The sequence below is a fragment of the Misgurnus anguillicaudatus genome, chromosome 25 (assembly GCF_027580225.2).
Source record: "Misgurnus anguillicaudatus chromosome 25, ASM2758022v2, whole genome shotgun sequence".
Classification (NCBI taxonomy): domain Eukaryota; kingdom Metazoa; phylum Chordata; class Actinopteri; order Cypriniformes; family Cobitidae; genus Misgurnus; species Misgurnus anguillicaudatus.
The window spans coordinates 17131972-17150957 of NC_073361.2; the positions used below are offsets into that span (position 1 = coordinate 17131972).

Consider the following 18986-nt stretch of genomic DNA (forward strand, 5'->3'; position numbering starts at 1 on the left):
ACATAGAATTAAGGCAGTTCTGAAGCGAAATTGGGTCAAACAGCATATTAGTATGGTGTTCCTAATAATCCTTTAGGTGAGTGTAAGTAACACTTTAAAATATTTTAATATATTTCTTATATTGTTACTTTTATATTATTCTCAAATGAGGGAAAAATGCTAATCTACATTTGTGGATATCATGTACACATTAAAAAAAGAATCTAATTTTGAAACACATTTGACTTGTGGTACTTAATATCCACAAACAAACCTTAAACTGAATGAAAAATAATATAACTTTCAGACTCATTTTAAAGAATGCATTAATTACATGTTAAATTGTTCTTTGATATAGAAGGCATGTAACTTTGTTAAGTGCAAATATTATCCAGAAACGTTTTTACACGTCCATTTACAACCCTAGGATTTGTGATTTGAATGAAATGGTCTATTTTTGCCCTGTTTGGAAGGGTCATGAAAAATAATGTTGAGCTCTGCTCTGATGCTCTGCTCTGAGGCTCATGTCAGTAGCTCACATTAGTTAACATTTTGACAACTTTGTACTTAATTTAATGTGTAATTTAATGTTGTGGAAATACATCTCTACTGTGACATCACAGTCAGTGTTATGTTGAGATTGGCCTGTTTTCCAGCGATCTTTTGCATGCACAAGGTTTACATAAAAATGAGGAAACAAATTCATTTGAGGCTCATGATATGTCATTACAATGTAGAGAGCTCTTATTATTAATAGTTTTTTATTCTATGGCACCTTTAAATTTCAGTAGTCAGATGCTACAAAGGAAGGACCACGTATGTATGAACTATGCCTGGTCCTTCTTCTACTAAATGCAACAAATGTTACATTGCCATCTAATGGACGATGGTTGTTTTTGTATGACGGTACAATGAACAGTGTAGTTGTTTGTCTTGTTTCTGAAACACAACAGAGAAAAATCACTATGGAGGTTTTTTATCAACTGTACAATATGGCTGTTAAAAGCCAAAAGCAGCGGGTGGCGTTGTGTCACAGATATTTAATTTATCTCTAAAAATCAAAAAAGAGAGCATGCATCTTAAATGGTCCTTATATGCTGTATGAAATTAATTCATTATTTTTTACCATATGTTTTATAAAAAAAAACATATGAAAGCTGTACAAACCTGCAGCTACATAATTTATTAAATCATATTTGCCGAGGCGGATATCACAAGCACACTGTGTATGTGTGAATGAGAGTGACATCAGACGGCAGTGAAAGTGTGACAAAGTACGCATATTTTAAACAACATAAATCTTAATATAGCACAGCCTATGATTAATCGTTTTTGAGTTAACACCTCTATCTCTATCTCTTTCTCTTTCTCTTTCTCTCTCTCTCTCTGACTTTATTGTCACTTTCTCATGGAGCTTAAAGACATCTTACATACGGAGGGTTATATTTTGTATAACTTTCGTTCATTGCTGACTTACGGTACCTCCCAGCAAGCAATGCTATGGTTAGATGTCTATTAGCCCAAATGTTGCCTTGTATTAGCCAAAATTGCTTGCTGCGCTGTCCTCAGCACAGGTAAATTACTTCAAAGACTTGTTACATCAAAATGTGAAGGTCAAAGAAGCCCTTAAATCACTTTCTGTTCAACTGTTATGAATAAATCATGAATATGACACCTGGGGGCGGGTAGTGGAGGTTTCATTTTTTTGAAATAGTAAGTGGAAGGCCTGTATATAAAGTTGGAGATTTACAGTTTTACATCTGAGGGTTGCATCAATTTCAAAAGTTTTTAAATGGTTGGTTGTGAGACTTGAATGTTAATTTGGTTACATGGCTTTTAATGGAAACTGTACATTGTTCATGGAGTTAACAGATGTTTTCTGGGTCAATTAAACCTAACGGTTGGGTTAGTCCCTTTTTATCAAAAAATGGGATGCAAATATCCCAGTGCTTTGTTTTGCTTATGGTACATTGTGAAATTCATATTGTTTGCTGTGTCATAGGTAGTTTTACAGTCATTTAAAGAAGTTTTTGTATTTGTATTCATCTTTGTTTAAAATGCAGTACCATTCTTCATTTGAGTAATGGACATTTGCATAATATTCTGGGGCTAAGCATATTTGTGTTATGCCATTGGTTTGTCTCAACAAATGTTTTATGTTTATACATTAAAAATGTAAGATTCTTGCATACTTATAAATAAAACTCGTTGACAGGTTCAAGCTTAGAATATACCCCGGAGAGGAATGATAAATAGCTATCAAAGTTAGGCTGTTTGGGAGAAGAAGCATTGTGCGTGGCCAACATAACTAGAAAAAAGCCTCAGATACAGAGGCATAATGTTGTGCCCCAAAGCACAAAAAAGAAATGACAGCTTTCACAGTTACCATCTACAAAGTAATGGAAAATTTCACCTTTTCCTACTATCAAATATAGAAAATTTATATTCCCTCTGGGGAAAATGAAAAGATGTACAGAAATGTTGTCAGGGTGGGTTAACTGAAAACACTTTTATTGGCCCTGTGGGAGCCCATAAGGAACTCTATAGTATAGTCTAATCATTGGGCTCATTAAATATTTCACAATGGCCTTGGATAACACATGACAAATTGATCAGACAGACAGAATGACAAACCATTTATTATGTGGACTGCCTTACTGAAATAAATCTAATTACAATTGCTTCTAATGCCCATATGGATTTTACTATATAATTATACTATAACTTTAGTCAGCAGAAAAACAAATCTCATTATCAACATCATTCATTTTCATAAGAGATGCAGACACAACTCTATCATGTTATTGTGCCATGAGCTGTATCTAATGCTGTGAATTTTGACATTTTCCACAGGCAAAGTGGGTCTGGATGAATAGGATTAAAAGATGAGTTTTTTGCAGGAATTTCTGTCAGTGGAGCTACAACGTTATGTGCATCTAATATATAAATATAATATCCCAGTTTTAATTTTTTTTTCATTGCTTTTGATCTACTTTGATCTTTTAATCCCAAGGATCCAATCAACAAAGCAGAATTCTCTTCCATTTATCACAGCCCTTTGATTATAATGGATGCTCATTTAAGTGAAGTTGTAGTTTTCCAATGAATAAAAATGAGGTCTCCAAAGATATGGAAATTCAAGATTAAAAGCATTAAAAGCATTAAAGATATCAAATATCATGCAAATTAGTATTCGCATTTTCATGTTTTAACTTGTCGGATTATTAAATGTTTATATTAAATGTTTATATAGGCATTCAGTTCTTTGAACAAAATAACATTTTGTGCGTATTATGATTAATAAAAAGTATAATGTAAAGCATGTTATTTTTTATCCAGATGCACAACATTTAAAAATGTGACAAGACATAAAAATCTTAATATGAGTAATTAAAATGCAAAATATACATATTTTTATATCCTAAAAAATAGGGGTAAAATGTAAACTGGACATTCCTTTGTAAGATTCACCTTTTATCTAGAATATATTATTTTATGTATAAACCCAACGTCGGCTGGTTCCGTTTCGGTCGGGCTTCTGAAATAATTTATTTACTTTGTTTGTATACAGCACATTAAACCCTTATTTGCATTAACTGCCCCCCAAAATAATATTTTCTAAGTCGTTATTTGTTTCAATTAAGTTAAATATAGCCTAGTTATTATTGCCTTTAAGATAATTACTTTGTTGTTTTTACATTTGTAAATCTGGTTTGATATAATTAAGTTTTGAAAAGTGTTTGCTATTTGAATAAATATGTTAAAGTGTTTTGTCATGACAAACATATACTTGCAACATTCAGAAAAAGGGTGTGCCAATTTTGCAGGTTACTTTTACGTGGGCCAAATGACGTCAAACTGCTATTTCCCATGAAAAAGGACCAGCCCCTTAAATTATAAATTATTATAAACTTACTGCTACCAATTGGGGCAAGGTACGGTGATAGCTTTCAACATTTGTATATCAATAAATGACATTTGTTAATTTTAACCCTTAAAAGTTACAGTAGAATATTTTATTGTAAATTTACCAAACGCGTCCACCCCCGCGACACTCCTCTAATGGTGCATTCCAGGAAGCTGCACTCTGTACCAAATTAATCATCTGTCTCCCCCCGCTCATCCTCAGATGGACTAATCCACTGGAGCCGGTTGCCCGAGCAGCAGTAGCGGCGGCAGGTTGTTTAGGATCCGGATGTCGTGCTGACTTCTGAGGGGACTTGCAGCCGAAACGGGGGACGAGGACGAGCAGGCTGTTAGGATGGCTTCAAACTTCAACGATATAGTGAAGCAGGGATATGTGAGGATTCGGAGTAAAAAACTGGGGGTGAGTATAGCCGTAACCTGCTGGACGTTACTGTGCTCTCAGTTATTTTGGGCTTCAGCAGCTGCCGCGGCATCTGTAACGTTATTTAAAAGGGCTTCAGGGAGCGCGCGCTGATCGATACGAACGTGCTGCCAGCGGGCACGAGCAACTCATCCCACTTGGTATAATACTTTTACCAGTATGCAAATATTGTTCTGGTGTTACTCATCTTAACAATAATAAACAAAAATCATATTAATGTTGATTTTGTTTATTATTTGTGGTTTATTTAATTAATGTGGGTTGTTTGGGGAGTATTCTCCTTATTTTGGCCTTAACAGGGCAAGTAAATAATATTTATTGTTTTGATTTTGAAAGTTATAGTTAACTTAAATACAATTGTATTTATGTTTAACTTTAGGCTATTGCTTAATAATATGCATTACATTGATTTTACATTTATGCAGACTTAAGCTACATTACATTTTATTATTAGCATGTGTGTTCCCTTGAAATTGAACCCATAACCTTTGCGCTGCTGACACACTTCTCTACCAGTTGAGCTACAGGAACATACATTTTATGCATATTAAGACATATCCAGTATAGATTAATGTATTATTAAGCAGCAGCATCTGTTTACTGTCCTGTTGATTCTGCAGCTGTGAATATACAGAGTAGGTCATCAAGTCTGTGTGATATATTATTATAATTCAACCTTATGCTTCACTGCAACCAGAATGCAATAGCTTGTCCAATATCACCAATGCAGAAAATACAAATACAAGTTTACCAGAAAACTTTGCAAATAATGCTGTATTGATTATAATTTTATAGCAGTGAAAAGTTTTAAGAACTTAGCGTAAATGCATGTGAATAAGTTTGTTGGCTTAGAAGGAATTTGGCTTAGAAGTTTTCATGAGTTGCTCCTAATACTAACGGGTCAATCAACCCAATTTTGTCATCATTTATTGTTTCACATTTAATGATTTTCTTTTCTTGTCGAATAGAAGTTTACAGATATAAAGGTGTTGAGTTATACAGTGAAGGAACTGCATCGAGCATCTCCTTTCTCCCGCTCAAATGAAGAAGCAACTTGTCTAAATGATGACAGAATTCAATTTTAGGTGAACTATCCCTTTGACAGAGGACAACATAAATTACAACAACAAAATAATGCAGTAGCAGATAGCGATGCCATAAACCGAATGTACACTATAGACCTCTGTATTTGTCTTAGGCCTCTTTCACCATGTAATGTAACATACGACTGAAAGCTTAGATCAATATTTGCTGTCTTTTTCAGCCTATTCCAGGGATGTTTGACCAAGATGGTTTGTTTTTGCGGGGTATAAGATGCAAGATAAAGTGTACTGCTGTGGATATTGCTTCCTTTGTATGGGCTCACCCTAAATGCGTTACTTCAGCTTCATATTGCTTGTTGATTTTTATTGGTTATATAAAGTTACCAGCTGTATCTCAGAAACACATTAGCCTGTAAATACACAAAAGGAGTCTCATCTTATTGGAACACAGATAAAGAGTGCACATTAATGGCACATTTACTGCATTTATGCTTGCATACAGAACATAAAATTATTATCTTATAACAGTGCTGTGAAAGAATAGAAGTACTTTCATTATTTTTACATTACGTGCAGTACATTCTCGTGGTTGCGTTTGGCATTAAAGATAATTTATGTTTAAAAAAAAGGGGGTAAAACCATGTCACGTAAGGTAGAAATCAACGTAAAACCCTGAAATATGAGTTTACGATTCAGTGCACCTGACATTAACTGACCTTCTCACACACAAAATGGCCTTTGAACCCACTGTTATGTGCGCCTTTGGCATTTTCCCATTCCACATATATCTTGAACACAACCAAACCTTTGGATATTTCTCTGTTGATGAAAATGTTGAAGATTGCTAGGCGATACTGATGTAAGATGTCTCTAGGTTTGATCACTCATTTGTATCTTTTTATCTGATAAATTATGCAGACGGGTCTTTATTGAAGGCTGGTTTTTTAAAGAGGATCAACTACTTGTCTCATCAGTGCTGGCACAGTGTTTTTTTTGTAAACGCAAGTGTGTTTTGAACAGCCGGACCAGCTTTGGTTTTCTGTGTGTTCGCTCTCTACACTCTTTATTCATTGTTTACTGACTCATTGCTAAGTCTTCTGAGACCTAATCTAATGCAGACTTCGGATAAAAAAGAAAAAGCACAGATGCAAATAAAATTTTCTTTCACCCTAAACCATTCAGTCTGGTACATCTCCTCTGCAAGCTTAATTTATGTTTACCCAGCATGTTTATTTATTAATTTACAGACAGTCAGGGACTTTGTACATAGTGTAAACCCTTTCCATACTGTAATGCCCTTTAGCCTTGGATAATTTGACATCATTTCTGTTTATGCCACCTCTGTTATCCCAGACAGTCACAGTTTATGACACTCAGTTACAAACATTATCCAGAAGCTTTATAATGCACTGCGAATCCATAGAGAATCATCTAGGCTTACCCCAAAGCGGTCGACTTTGAACCGGCCAATGGAACTGTAATCTTATTTGAGACTGCCGTTGCAAACCAGTACTTGACCCATATTTGACATCTGCAGATTATTATCTGTCTTTAAGTGTTCAGGCAGTTTACTAATGCCAGAGATTATTAATAATAACAATAATAATAGTAATAATAATTTATGTAGCGCATTATACTGCAGCACTCAATGTGCAGCATCCACCTGAATGATGTGATGGCAGCATATTGCGCCAGAACACACCAGCACAATATATGACAAAGATCATTTTAACATGACGACTATTACACAATTTTAAGTGTCTTGCAGACAAAACCCATCTGATAAGTGTTCTTAATATTTTTCTCTTGTTTCCAGTCAAAATATGAGGAGCTCAGATGCGAATGTCGCTAAAAGCCATCTCGGTCAAAAATAAAATATTGATATGATTGAATGTTCTCATCATGTATTATATGTTTATTAAATACTTACACATCAAATCCGCTTAATCTGGCCTCAGGCCATTCATAAATACGGCTTTGTTGGCAGAATCTATTAAATGCCACAGTGATTCAGCGAAGTCCTCTAAGTGCACGGAATAATTTCATGAACAATGACGCACATTGTTTTTTACCCGGATAAGGGTGGTTTACTGCTTTGTCCACACGAAGCCGGTGCATTCCCTATCCGATCATTTTTTTCCTTGTTCTAAAAAAATAATCCGTAAACACGAAACCACTGAAACCGACTGAAAGCGGTGTAGTATATATGCCGGACCAGTATGGGGCGCTGTAATTCTGCCACAGATATATACCATACACGAAGAAGACGACTTTGAGCATGCGCATAACCAACGTATGGTGTCGTCCATTATCGCTTGTTGCTCACCACAATTGCATAGAAGCAATAGATTTTGCTGTAATAAAGCTAGTAGGCTTTAGTAGCTTCTGTAGCATGAACAAAATCAGTAGTCCGCCGTTATTGTTGTTGCTGTTAAGTGTGACGCTTCCGACATGTGATGTGATGACGTTTTCGCTTCACAAAATATATGGATTGGCTGTACACACGAAACCGATTTCAGTGTCGATTTCAGATTTATCCACTTTAGGACCCGGTTTTAAAAAATAGCGGTTTCACTATCTCAAAACGCCGGATCCGTGTGGACGAAACGGCAATACGATAACAAATTTATACGTATACAGTGATATGCGTCTCCGTGTGGACAGCCCTTTAGGATGTTGACCGAGTTTTTGAGCCTTTTACATTATTCAGAAAGGACAGTGAAAAGTGACTAAAGATTTTTTTGTGCATGTATTTAGAGGGTTTTGCAGCAAAAGACAATCAAATGTTTAAATAATAATGAAATGACTAAAGTGACATTTGTGAAAATAAGGCATTTCACTTACTGACAAATAACCTTTTCATTTGCCATTAAAGTGAAATGACTCAATCTAAACATAAGAGCCTGATAAAATGCTAATTTACAAAAAAACAGGTGAAACGCACTTGCCAGTAGGCTAAGAAAATTTAATTTCAGTTAAGTATTACTTAATTGAAGTTTATTTTTATACCCCAGTTGCAGTTTTTTTTTTTTTTTTAGGTATAAACTCGTTGATTGTTTTTGAAACTAGGCTTAATATTTAAGTTGTTGTTTTGCTTCTCAAGTAAATGCTGATTTAAGAAATTTTAGACATCTGGAAAACAAGATAAACAATACATTTGAAGAACAAGACAAAAATATTAAGAAATTCATTTTTGCAGTGTAAAGCATGTTTAAAGAATCCTCTGCATGCAATGTTTTTCGAGTGTTGTCATTGGACAGGTTTAGTAGCACTCAACATCCAATGTCCTTTAAAGATCTGGGGGTCTAATACAGAAAGATTGTAACTTTAAAATCTTATCTTATTTTGTTTGGTCATTTCAATCAGGACCTAATTTAGGACAAAAGCTATTACAGAATAACATTTCCTAAGTGCAGTATCTGATCTTAACTAGAGATACAGGATACAAAAAGGTGTATTACAGATGCATCCTAACTTGACAAAAAACACGATGAAAAATGGCAATGTTTGTTTTTGGATTAAACTCTTTGCATATTTTTACCTTCACAAATGGGCACTAAATTACTCCCATTATTCACATTCAATGTTTCTGACTAGTGGAGCCATCTTCCAATCTCCATCATCCCTCATTATTAAAAAAACTGTTGAATGAATCATGATCATGATGAATACACATTTAACTCCGCTTCTTTTTCTTCTCAGGTCTCTATCAAGTGTTGAAATGAAGTATCGTAGCACTTAGCCAACTGAATAGTTTTCTAATTTTTGTAAGCCGCATTTGCTAAATGTTTAAATGTTGTAGCTCACAGATGATCACAGCGCATGAAATCTGATTACAATTACTTCAATAAAAAATAATGTGGATTACTTTATATTTATAGATGGTTTCATCGGAAGCACGCATTGTCGAGGTTACGTGTATGGGCGAGCTTAACTTCCGGTCTTTGTTTGTTTAATGGTCTGGCTAGTGGCTAAACTAAACTGAAACGAATACCTTGTTGAAAATAACAAATGTTTTGGTTTCCTGAAGACGAGGGGAGACAGCGATCATGGATCACTGCTATGTAAAGAGAGGTTTGGCAGCCAATCTGTAGTTAACATTGTACACAATACTTTACACAGTAACATTAGCTCATTGTAGTTTTTGATACGCTTTAGTAATCAAAATCTAAGTAATCTACTTTTTGTTTATATTGCTTGTTATCAGAAATAAACTACTGTAAAAGGACTCTGTTGTTATTGATTCTTTGCGGAGTTTACCGGAAGTTACGTTTGTTTCAAGAAAGCAGTTTGTTTATGTTGTTAATGCTGAAACGTCTTAGCAGCAGTTCATGCATGCATTGTTGGTTGCTTCTTGGTAACAGACCTGAAAGTTGATAGCCAAATATGATTGAGCAATTTAAGATATTTATAACTAGAGATGAGATAAGATTTGGTAAGATGAGAATCCTAAATCAACTTAAGATTAGCTTCTGTAATGCTGCGTTTACACCAGCCGCGGTAGAGGCGTGAAGCGCAAGTGATTTCAATGTTAAAGCCGCTCTATGCATTTTCAGCGTTTTTGTCAAACAGCGACCCCTAGAGTCGCTGTAGAATACTTGCAACTGTCGTAATTTCCCACTCTAGTACTCCAAAGATAATGACCAGGTAATGTTTCACAATTTCATACAAATATTAGGCTACTGCATAGTCTACTAAACTGCAGATGATGGTAATAGGATAATAAGAAGTTTATTCCAAGTGTAGAATGCATATAATAATAAAGTACCACGTTTGCTAGCTTATAATGTTTTTACATGATTGCAGCTAAATCACAAGTAAACATTACAAAATGCCATGACAAAGTTAATTGTGTACTTTGCATTATCTCATAACATTGTTCGTTATAATGTCACTATACATGATTATTGCTATTTATTTATATTGCTATTTATTGCTATATATTTATTTTAGCTCACGCCAACGAGTAAAAACATGACCGAGTGGGACTCTTGTCCGGTTCCTAACGCGGTCAGATTCTCTTTTCCTTTTCCTACTCACTTCCGAACACGCTTTCTTAACTTTTAAATCGTTTAGCCTCACGTCTCAAATTCGCGCGTGCAGTTGTTGTTATAGGCTTGATTGACTTCATGCAGCGCTGCAAGAACCGACAGCCAGATGACGTCAAAGTGCCGTCTCGGATCATTCTCGCGGTACTTTGACGTCATCCGGCGGTCGGTTCTTGCAGCGCCACACGAAGTCGAACAAGACTAACGTGTGTGACGTCGTTGCCGTAAAGCAAGAAGTGATTCTCGCGAGATTTGTCAGGGGTGGTTCTCTCAAGCTTGCATTGCTGGTTTTGGTAGCGGCGTCCCCCCCCCGAGCTTCAACAGGAGGATGATTCGCCTTACTATGACTTTGTTTACCACCGAAATAACTTTGAAGCTGTTATATTAAGGTAAAATAACTGCATAGTGTGTCTTAAAGTCAATGTGAAGACACGTTGACGCGAATGAGGCGTTTGGCGTGGCGCGGAAGACGCGTTTCTGCTTGTGTGGTGCTTTTTGTGCATTTTGCGTTTGACGCGAATTTGCGGCTGACACCCGACTTGAAAAATTTTAACTTTGGCGGAATTTCACGCCGCGTTAACCAATCAGCAAACAGACAACCGCATAGCACTTGCCCCTACCACAAGAAGCGGATTTTGCCTCTGACGCGCGTCAAATGCTTGCTTTTTCTTCTCTCTAGACGCGCAAATGCATTCAAACTGTTCAAGCGGCAAAGTAGGCACGGTTGGTGTAAACACAGCATAATGCGAATTTGCGAAAAGTCCTTATTTAATATATATGTATATCTCATATCTTAAGTTAAGACCTAAGATACGCCCCCTGAAGTAGATTTTTTTGTTCCACAACGACTCCATTTTTAAAGTTCTCTCTGTTATCTTTAGAAACACAGAAGATATGAAATAATAAAGTAGATTTTTAAAATATACATAAAAATAATTTCTGAGTATACGGAGAAAGTGTGTTCTCAGTTACACTGGGTATGGGTCTTTGCAATAATAATATATTAATAAATATATATAATATAATTTATATTAATAAATATTATATTTATATAATTGATGACTGCTAATCACCTGGAACTCACAATTCGTCAAAGAAAATATTTATATAGCTGCTATCTTTATTGACTGACCACAGACTTGAAGTTTATACATCTATATTCATAACAAACAGCAACATTTTATGACAGAAAGATTAATATTTCTAATATTGTGCAGTTCCATTGTCTGTGATGCGAAATACATTCTGGGAAACTTGGCTGTCATAAGTCCAAACAAGTCACATCCCGCTGTATCCTTGATAAAAGGCGCGGATCACGAACACATCCGGGGATGTTGATGCAAACGTTTTTAACAGTACTTTGGCTGCAACTGATGACGTTTCACAAGTCCACAAGAACACATTTTGAGAAATGGCCAGGTTTTTGTAGCTCAATTGGTAGGGCAAAGGTCATGGGTTGGATCCAAGAAAACAAATTGTAAAGTTTTAATGTAAAGTTGCTTTAAATAAAAGCGTCTGCCAAATGCATGAATGTAAATGTCACTGTGTGCTCAGCTTACAGAGCTAGTCAGAATAAAAAATTGACGCCCCCTCTTTAAATCCTCAGTGAGTTGGAATATAAATTAAATTGGCCACATCCCACAAGATCTAGCACTGGGATTTAAAGAGGAATGTAAGGAAGATGACTAAAAAAAAACCAATTCATAGAGTACAACAGAGGACTTATTGGTATACGTAGTTATTTCTTGTTAACCAGCTTAATGTTGTTTGGCCGCATCATATAGACTTTAATCTACATCTAAGCGATCTATAAATGTCCTGTTTGATAACTAAATTGAAATTCAATTCCAGAAACTCCAAATGCAGTTGCAATTGAATAAAGCACAACCTTGACAGCTACACCTGTATCATATTCATACAGATTCCCTGTTTTCATGTTCACGCTAATGCTGTTTATCCAGCTTTCATCAGATTGATTCAAACAAAGAGCGGAAGACAAATTGTAGCCTCTTATTAGGGCTGATGAATAGCCCCCCACAGCAGCCCAAGCCAATGTTATTCAGAGTGAATAATGCTGCACTATTGTGCCATTTCTCACACAGATAAATCTCCTTTCATTCTTCACTCCAACATTTCACATTATCGATCCCTGCTGTTTTTAATTACTAAACACACTTTTGTTTTGAACAGAAGCAAACATTACTAGATGTCATTGATGTGTGAGACATGACTGATTGTGCAGATTTATCACATAAATGAAAGGGAGCCACTGCTCATGTAAAACTTTGTTAGTAAGTAAATCAGTGCTGTTAATGTCATAAGCCCTTGATAGTCCTCACACAGTAACGTTTGTCCCGTGACAACACTCTAAGCAGACCTTTATGTGTATGTCTGGTTCACAGTCTCTCTGTAAATTAAATATCTCGAGAAGGAGCAAAAGTGAGAAAAGGCTCTGTAAGAGGAGACTAAATGACTGATGACATTTCAAAGGAGTTTTTCATCCAAGGTCGTTTGAGGGCATCATGACTGAAAAGTGAAATTGAAGGTTTGAATCTACAAAGAGCACTTTTAGCTTTGATTCTGAGCTGTCCACAACTTTTGTGTTTTGGACTTCAATGGGAGAGTTTTAAACTAAGTTTCTTGTTTGGCCCAGAATGTGCCACAAGGTCAGAAAAGCAAAAGTGACAAAAATGTGCTTTCATTTACGCATTTGGCAGATACTTTTATCCAAAAAAAATGGATAAAAGCATTCAATCAATATTGTTATTTGTGAATTGAATTCAGACCTTTTCAGTGCTCTACCAATTTTCCAACTTTCCCGGAACAGGAAATTAATTCAAATTGTAGATGGTCATTTTATGTAACAGTTTAGAATAAAGTTGTCTTTGTTAACAACAGTTAACATAAACTAACAATGAACAATACTTTTACGGCATTATTATTCTTTTTTTAATTTCAACATTTGCTTATAAGTTTTTAAAATCTTTCATATTTGTACAAGTCCACAAAAACCAGCCTGTTCACGTGAAATCATACTTATTTTATGAGTTGGCTAATTCGTATTAATTCATACGAAGTTAATCGTGCAAAATCATACGATTCTCGTGAAAAACACAACAAAACCGAACCCCTGACCTTGCACCTAACCCCAACATCACAGGGGTCAAGGCAAAGTGTACCAAAATTTACGAATGTGGTCGTATGAATTAATACGAATTATCCAACTCGTAAAATATGTACGAGTTCTCGTGAGCTAGCGTTATTAGAGTTGGAAAAACATAGCTGGAATACGACCTGTGTGAGGAGCTCCTACCTGTCTGTCTGTTGGCGACGTACTGTGCCAGTCCGTCTTTGTCTCGCACATGTATCCGCGCAGCTTCTAAAGCATACTCAAGCACGGAAAAGCCCGGATAGCTACGTCCGTTCGATTCAACGCTGGGTTATTTAAGCTGGAACAATTATATCATTATTTTTAATATTATTTTATTCCCGTTGCCTGGGTCCCCAAGTGCGAATGGGCCCCTGGGCCCGTGCCCATAATGCCTATTGGATAATCCGGCCCTGCCGGCAGGTTGCGACTGTGGTACCCTTGAGCAAAGCACCTTAACCCCAGATGTTCCCCTGCTCTGTAGGGATAGCAAGCTGTTTCGGGTGTGCGTGTTCACGACTTGCAGTGCATGTGTTCACTACCTATTCAGATGGGTTATAGTAAATGCAGAGGTCACATTTCGAGTATGCGTTGCAATGAGGCATGTCACACACACAATAGCTCCTGTAGCCATACTACAAACTTCTGTACGTGCATGCGCAACCTGCTCATACAATGTACATGAGGTTTCAAATACCAGGGGAGTCGAAACCATTGTGGGTGGGACATGACCTACCCACTTTTTAAGACCAATGATATTGGACCCACTCACTTTTTATCTAATTTAGCGCATATGCTTGTTCATTTGTCAGAGCTCCGTCAGTTAAATCAATTCTACTAGAGGAATCCCCAAATAAATGAAACATTTTAAATAAAACCTTGTTAGCCTTGACTTCCACGCTGCTGCTTCCTTAAATCTATTCCACTTGGCTCATTTAGACTCCATATAAATGAAACTTCTTTTCATGTTTTCACTACTTTCGCCAACCGCACTCCCGCGAGGGCCACGACTCAAGGTAAACAAAGCTTTTAGGCAATAAAAGCAAGTGTTTATTTAAATGCCACCAGAATACAAGAAATTGGCATCTACTCCAGTAAATGTTTTGGACCCACCCACATTTTTTTTGCTTCCGACGTCCATGGGCCTTAAGATTTACTAGATTAATAAATGCTGAAAGCTATATTGATTATTACTAGTTCATTTTAGCCATTGATTGATGGTGACTTTTTTTTCAAGGACGCGAGATCCGAATCTCGTCAAAAGATGTAATTAGCCAGTCGTGTGTGGCTCGTCATGTCAAAATACGTGTTCTGCGCGTCATGTGAACCTATGTGCATCACACGTCATGTCAAAATACATCCCTGCTGCAGACGCTTCAAAGGGGATTATGAAAAAAGAGACGCTCACATTTGCCAGATACTAACTTAATCTCGTTTAATTACAGTTAAGTGTTAATTTAGTGTCTTGCGTGTGTTTTGTGAATGTGAGCATCTCTTTTATCATAAACTCTTACGACGCGTGTACAACAGGTACGCATTTTGACATGACACATCAGGGTTTCCTGCAGCACTTTTCAGTTCGGGCAGCCCACCTTAGCTGGGAAACCCTACCGCCTTAACTAGGTCGTTCAAAAAAAAATAATAATTGCTGCAAAAAAGGCCATCAAGTGCATCTAAGAGAATAGTGCAGACACGCTTCACACCACGAGCGTGCACGCGCGCCACACGGCCGAAATAAGATAAAGATGTGCTCCGTCATGTCTGGAGGATAGCCAGTTGATAAAACACGTATCCGTGAGAACTGTAAGTGGACTTATGTTTTGGGTTTATTTAAGCCTGTTACTGTATTAGTCTTTAGTTAATTTAAAGTAAGTTAGCTGGTGATTTTGTTGTTTGAGCAAACTGCTAGCTAGGTTGCACGTGCCTGTTGATTCGATATAATTGTTGAGCGCTCTTGCTCACGTTATTTATGTGCATTATTTACTTGCTACAGTAGTTACACTCCTTTAAGATAATGTAATTAATAGTGGGAAATAATAAATTTTTAAAATTTTTGCGCTATCTATCATCGTTAGCCAGACGTTCTACAACATCTGCTTTAGTTTGTGTTTATTAACCCTTTAGTTTCACTTCATCACGCAGCTATTCCCGTTAGAGGTAAAACATTCAATTAATTAATGATCTAGTACATGTTTATTTTCTGTCGTAGTTTCTTCAAAATTCAGTTTTATTTGAGTACTTAAAAAAATAATTCATCATGACGCTAGGCCTGTCGCGATAAACGATAAATCGATTAATCGCACGGTAAATAAAATGAGCTCGATAATTTTTTTAGGCCGCGATAATTCACATTTGCATGCTTGTTTGTTTTCCTCGTGTCTCTCTCTCTACCAAAGAGACTGGATGACCGCTCCGTGCAACGAGTGACAAGGAGTGAACCCTCGTCAGTCATTTGTCAGTCGCTGATCTGTGTGGGGAGGGGGGACTCCTGGCATAGCCTATCACAGTAGGTGTACTGAGGAGGATGAGCGCCGCGTGAGGAGTGTAGCAGGAGAAAACACTAGTTGAGACGAGAGTTGGAGAAAAAGATGGATTTACTAGAGGCTGTTTACTGCACACTTGTCATTAACATGCGTTTCCATCGATCGGATCACAATGTTTTACGTCTTTTCTGACTTTTCTGACACAAGGTGAACAGTGCTATTTTTAGCCTTTCATTGATAAACTAAAGCGGGTGATCTCCGCAGTTTCATTTTGCAAGCGTGTGAAAGTTGCGCGATCTTATTTCATCAATTGCGCTGAAAATTCAGAGAAGGCTCTAACATATACATGTAGAAAATACTGTGCAGCATGTTTACTTGCTAAACAAGCAGTGGACATAATATTAGTTTGCGTCCATATAAACTCATAATTACTCCCGCTGGCGTTTAAATGACAGCGGAGAGACTCGCCCATCGTCTCGACAGACCATCCCCTCACAGTATTCAGGACAGAAGCGGTCGAAAGTGGACAAAAGAGACGGATTTAAATACCAGATGTAAACGTGATATGTCTCTCTCGTCCACTTGTGATCTGATCAAAAACACATCTTAATACCAAGTGTAAACAGCCAAGTTTCAAAACCAAACGCTACAGCTGCAGTGTGGGAGTACTTTGGATTTAAACCTAATGACCGAGGTAAACCACTAAACCTGAACGAGCCGTTTTGTCGCATTTGTGGTAAAAACGTAGCACTTAAAAGTGGCAACACGACAAACATGCATATGCACCTAAAACGCAATCATCCTGTTATTTTGTTCATTTCTTGTGGATATTTAAAATGTCTTCCAGTTCCAGTATTACTTATTGTTTAGAAATAAAAGTTTATAGATCTTTGAAAAGGTGTATCTGCATTATTATAATGGTCCCGGAGCATCAATGTTATCGTCTATCGCGATAAATTCTGAGGCAATTTATCGTCTAGCAAAATTTGTTATCGTGACAGGCCTACATGACGCGTATGCCCTAATTACCACGTCCCCCGGTCCCGCCCCCAGCCCAACCCTACCACCTGCACATGATGCACATGGGTCACATGACGCAACATACACATATTTTGACATGACGAGCCACATGCATGACACTCCGAGCGCATATTTTGAATTCGCACCTCTTGGAGGAGAACCTCGGAGGCCACCACTGATGTTAGCTAATGCACTAATGTCAAGAAATATTGTTGTTACCAGATTTAATTTTATATTGCTGGTACACTGCTAACAGTTTTTTTTTTATTAAATAACTATATTGAATTGTTTTAAATGATTTAAACATGATTTAAAGGGGGGGTTCAATGGTACTTCAAGCATTCTGACTTATTAACACGATTATAGAGTTGTTTCCTCATGCTAAACGTAGGCAAAGTGACAAAAAAGCATTTGGGTGTGTTACAAAGTATTTCTGTGCCGAATGCACTTCGCCAGGGTTCGTACAAGTTTCGGAAAGTTTTTTTTAAATTACGGGTCCAGCTGACGTTTCAGGGGTTTCTATACGTATCACTTCTTTATATGGGCACTTCCCCCAGAAAACCCCGCCCACCCGGCAATCAGCAGGAGACGCTACAACTTGCAAACATCTTATCATGCGACACAGCTTTGTTTAATTTCAAAACTCAACAATGGCACGAAAGAAGAAGTGTGTTTTTGGATGTAAGGAGAATAAAGTCAGCCTTATGAAAACAATGGATATAGTTTTGCGTGTGTGTTTGCTGCGGTGTTTTTTTCCCAACCGGGTCATGAATTGCATGCGGTTCATAAGACTTCTGTCTTATGTTGGAAATAGGCACGTGCATATTATATAAATGACACGAACATGTAGTGAATCATAAGTTATAAGTGTTGTATAGTGTTGCATGACTCGTACTTGCTCCACCTGCGGTAGTAACTCCTCCTTCTTCATTTTTTCATACGTTATCGGAAAGATTCGGTAAAGCTAATCTTTCCCTTATAAATCTGATTAAACTAAAGACTTTTCGGAGATTTAAAGGATGTCATACTACTCTATAGGTACTCCAGATTAACATCAGAAATGCAGAAACAGCATATGTTACGTGAGCTTTAAAAAGTATATAATGCCTTACAATAATATAAAAGTTTAAATAATGTTGTGCATGTGATATGTGTATTTAAATCCCTCCTCGTTTTAGTATTAATCTGTTAAGTGTTTTCATACTTGCAAAAACATTTCTTAAAATATAATGATAAGCTGTTTAGCATATCCTGTAATACTTTATGTGGTTCCAGTCTATGGAGACTCTTACAATCAGTATGGAAAAATTTTAGCTTTGAACGAATGTACCATAGGTCCATTTACCAAGCCTCTCTTCTTCTTTTCTAATCATTTGGCACACATTAATCATAGCTGTATCTCCTGGGTTATGCTCATCTCTAGTCATTCTGTTTCTAGTATCTCTGAGCACAGTACAGTATGTGCTTTAGGCGAACACAGCAGCACCCAATCTGGCCAACCTAGCTTCAGCCACACTAGCATGGCCCATTGAACACACTTTTAGGGTTTTATTTTACCACCGGGCATTTTTATTTCATTGTAATATCACCCTATCCTTTTTTCTTTCTTTTTCCCTCTCATGCTGAGAAAGTTCTTAATGCTTCAGGACTCTATTGGCTATGTGGACATGCTATCATGCTTTTCTTTGCCAGAAGCTAGAATGTGTTTAATGCTATTTTGTGCCCTCAGATAACCACAAGCAAAAGTATAGCTTAGACTTTATTCTTTTTCCTTTTAATTTCATAGATATAGGTACAGTTATGTGTAGTCAAACACAGTGCCGGCTCGTGACTGCTCATCCGAGGGGAGCAAAATCAAAATAAGTGTTCGGAGTGTCATGTGTGTTTTGCTTGCGTTTTCAAAATATGTGTTGCGTC

The 18986-nt window shown here is 36.9% G+C and overlaps 1 protein-coding gene across 1 annotated transcript in view; it reads left to right on the forward strand.

Moving 5' to 3' along the window:
- Window positions 1-4109: 4109 nt before the first annotated feature.
- Window positions 4110-18986, forward strand: part of dok6 (docking protein 6) — a 96739-nt gene continuing 81862 nt past the window's right edge. The window contains exon 1 of the mRNA XM_073863767.1: window positions 4110-4306. Coding sequence (XP_073719868.1) covers window positions 4241-4306 — 66 coding nt within the window. The 5' untranslated portion in view covers window positions 4110-4240. The remainder of the gene's footprint in view (window positions 4307-18986) is intronic.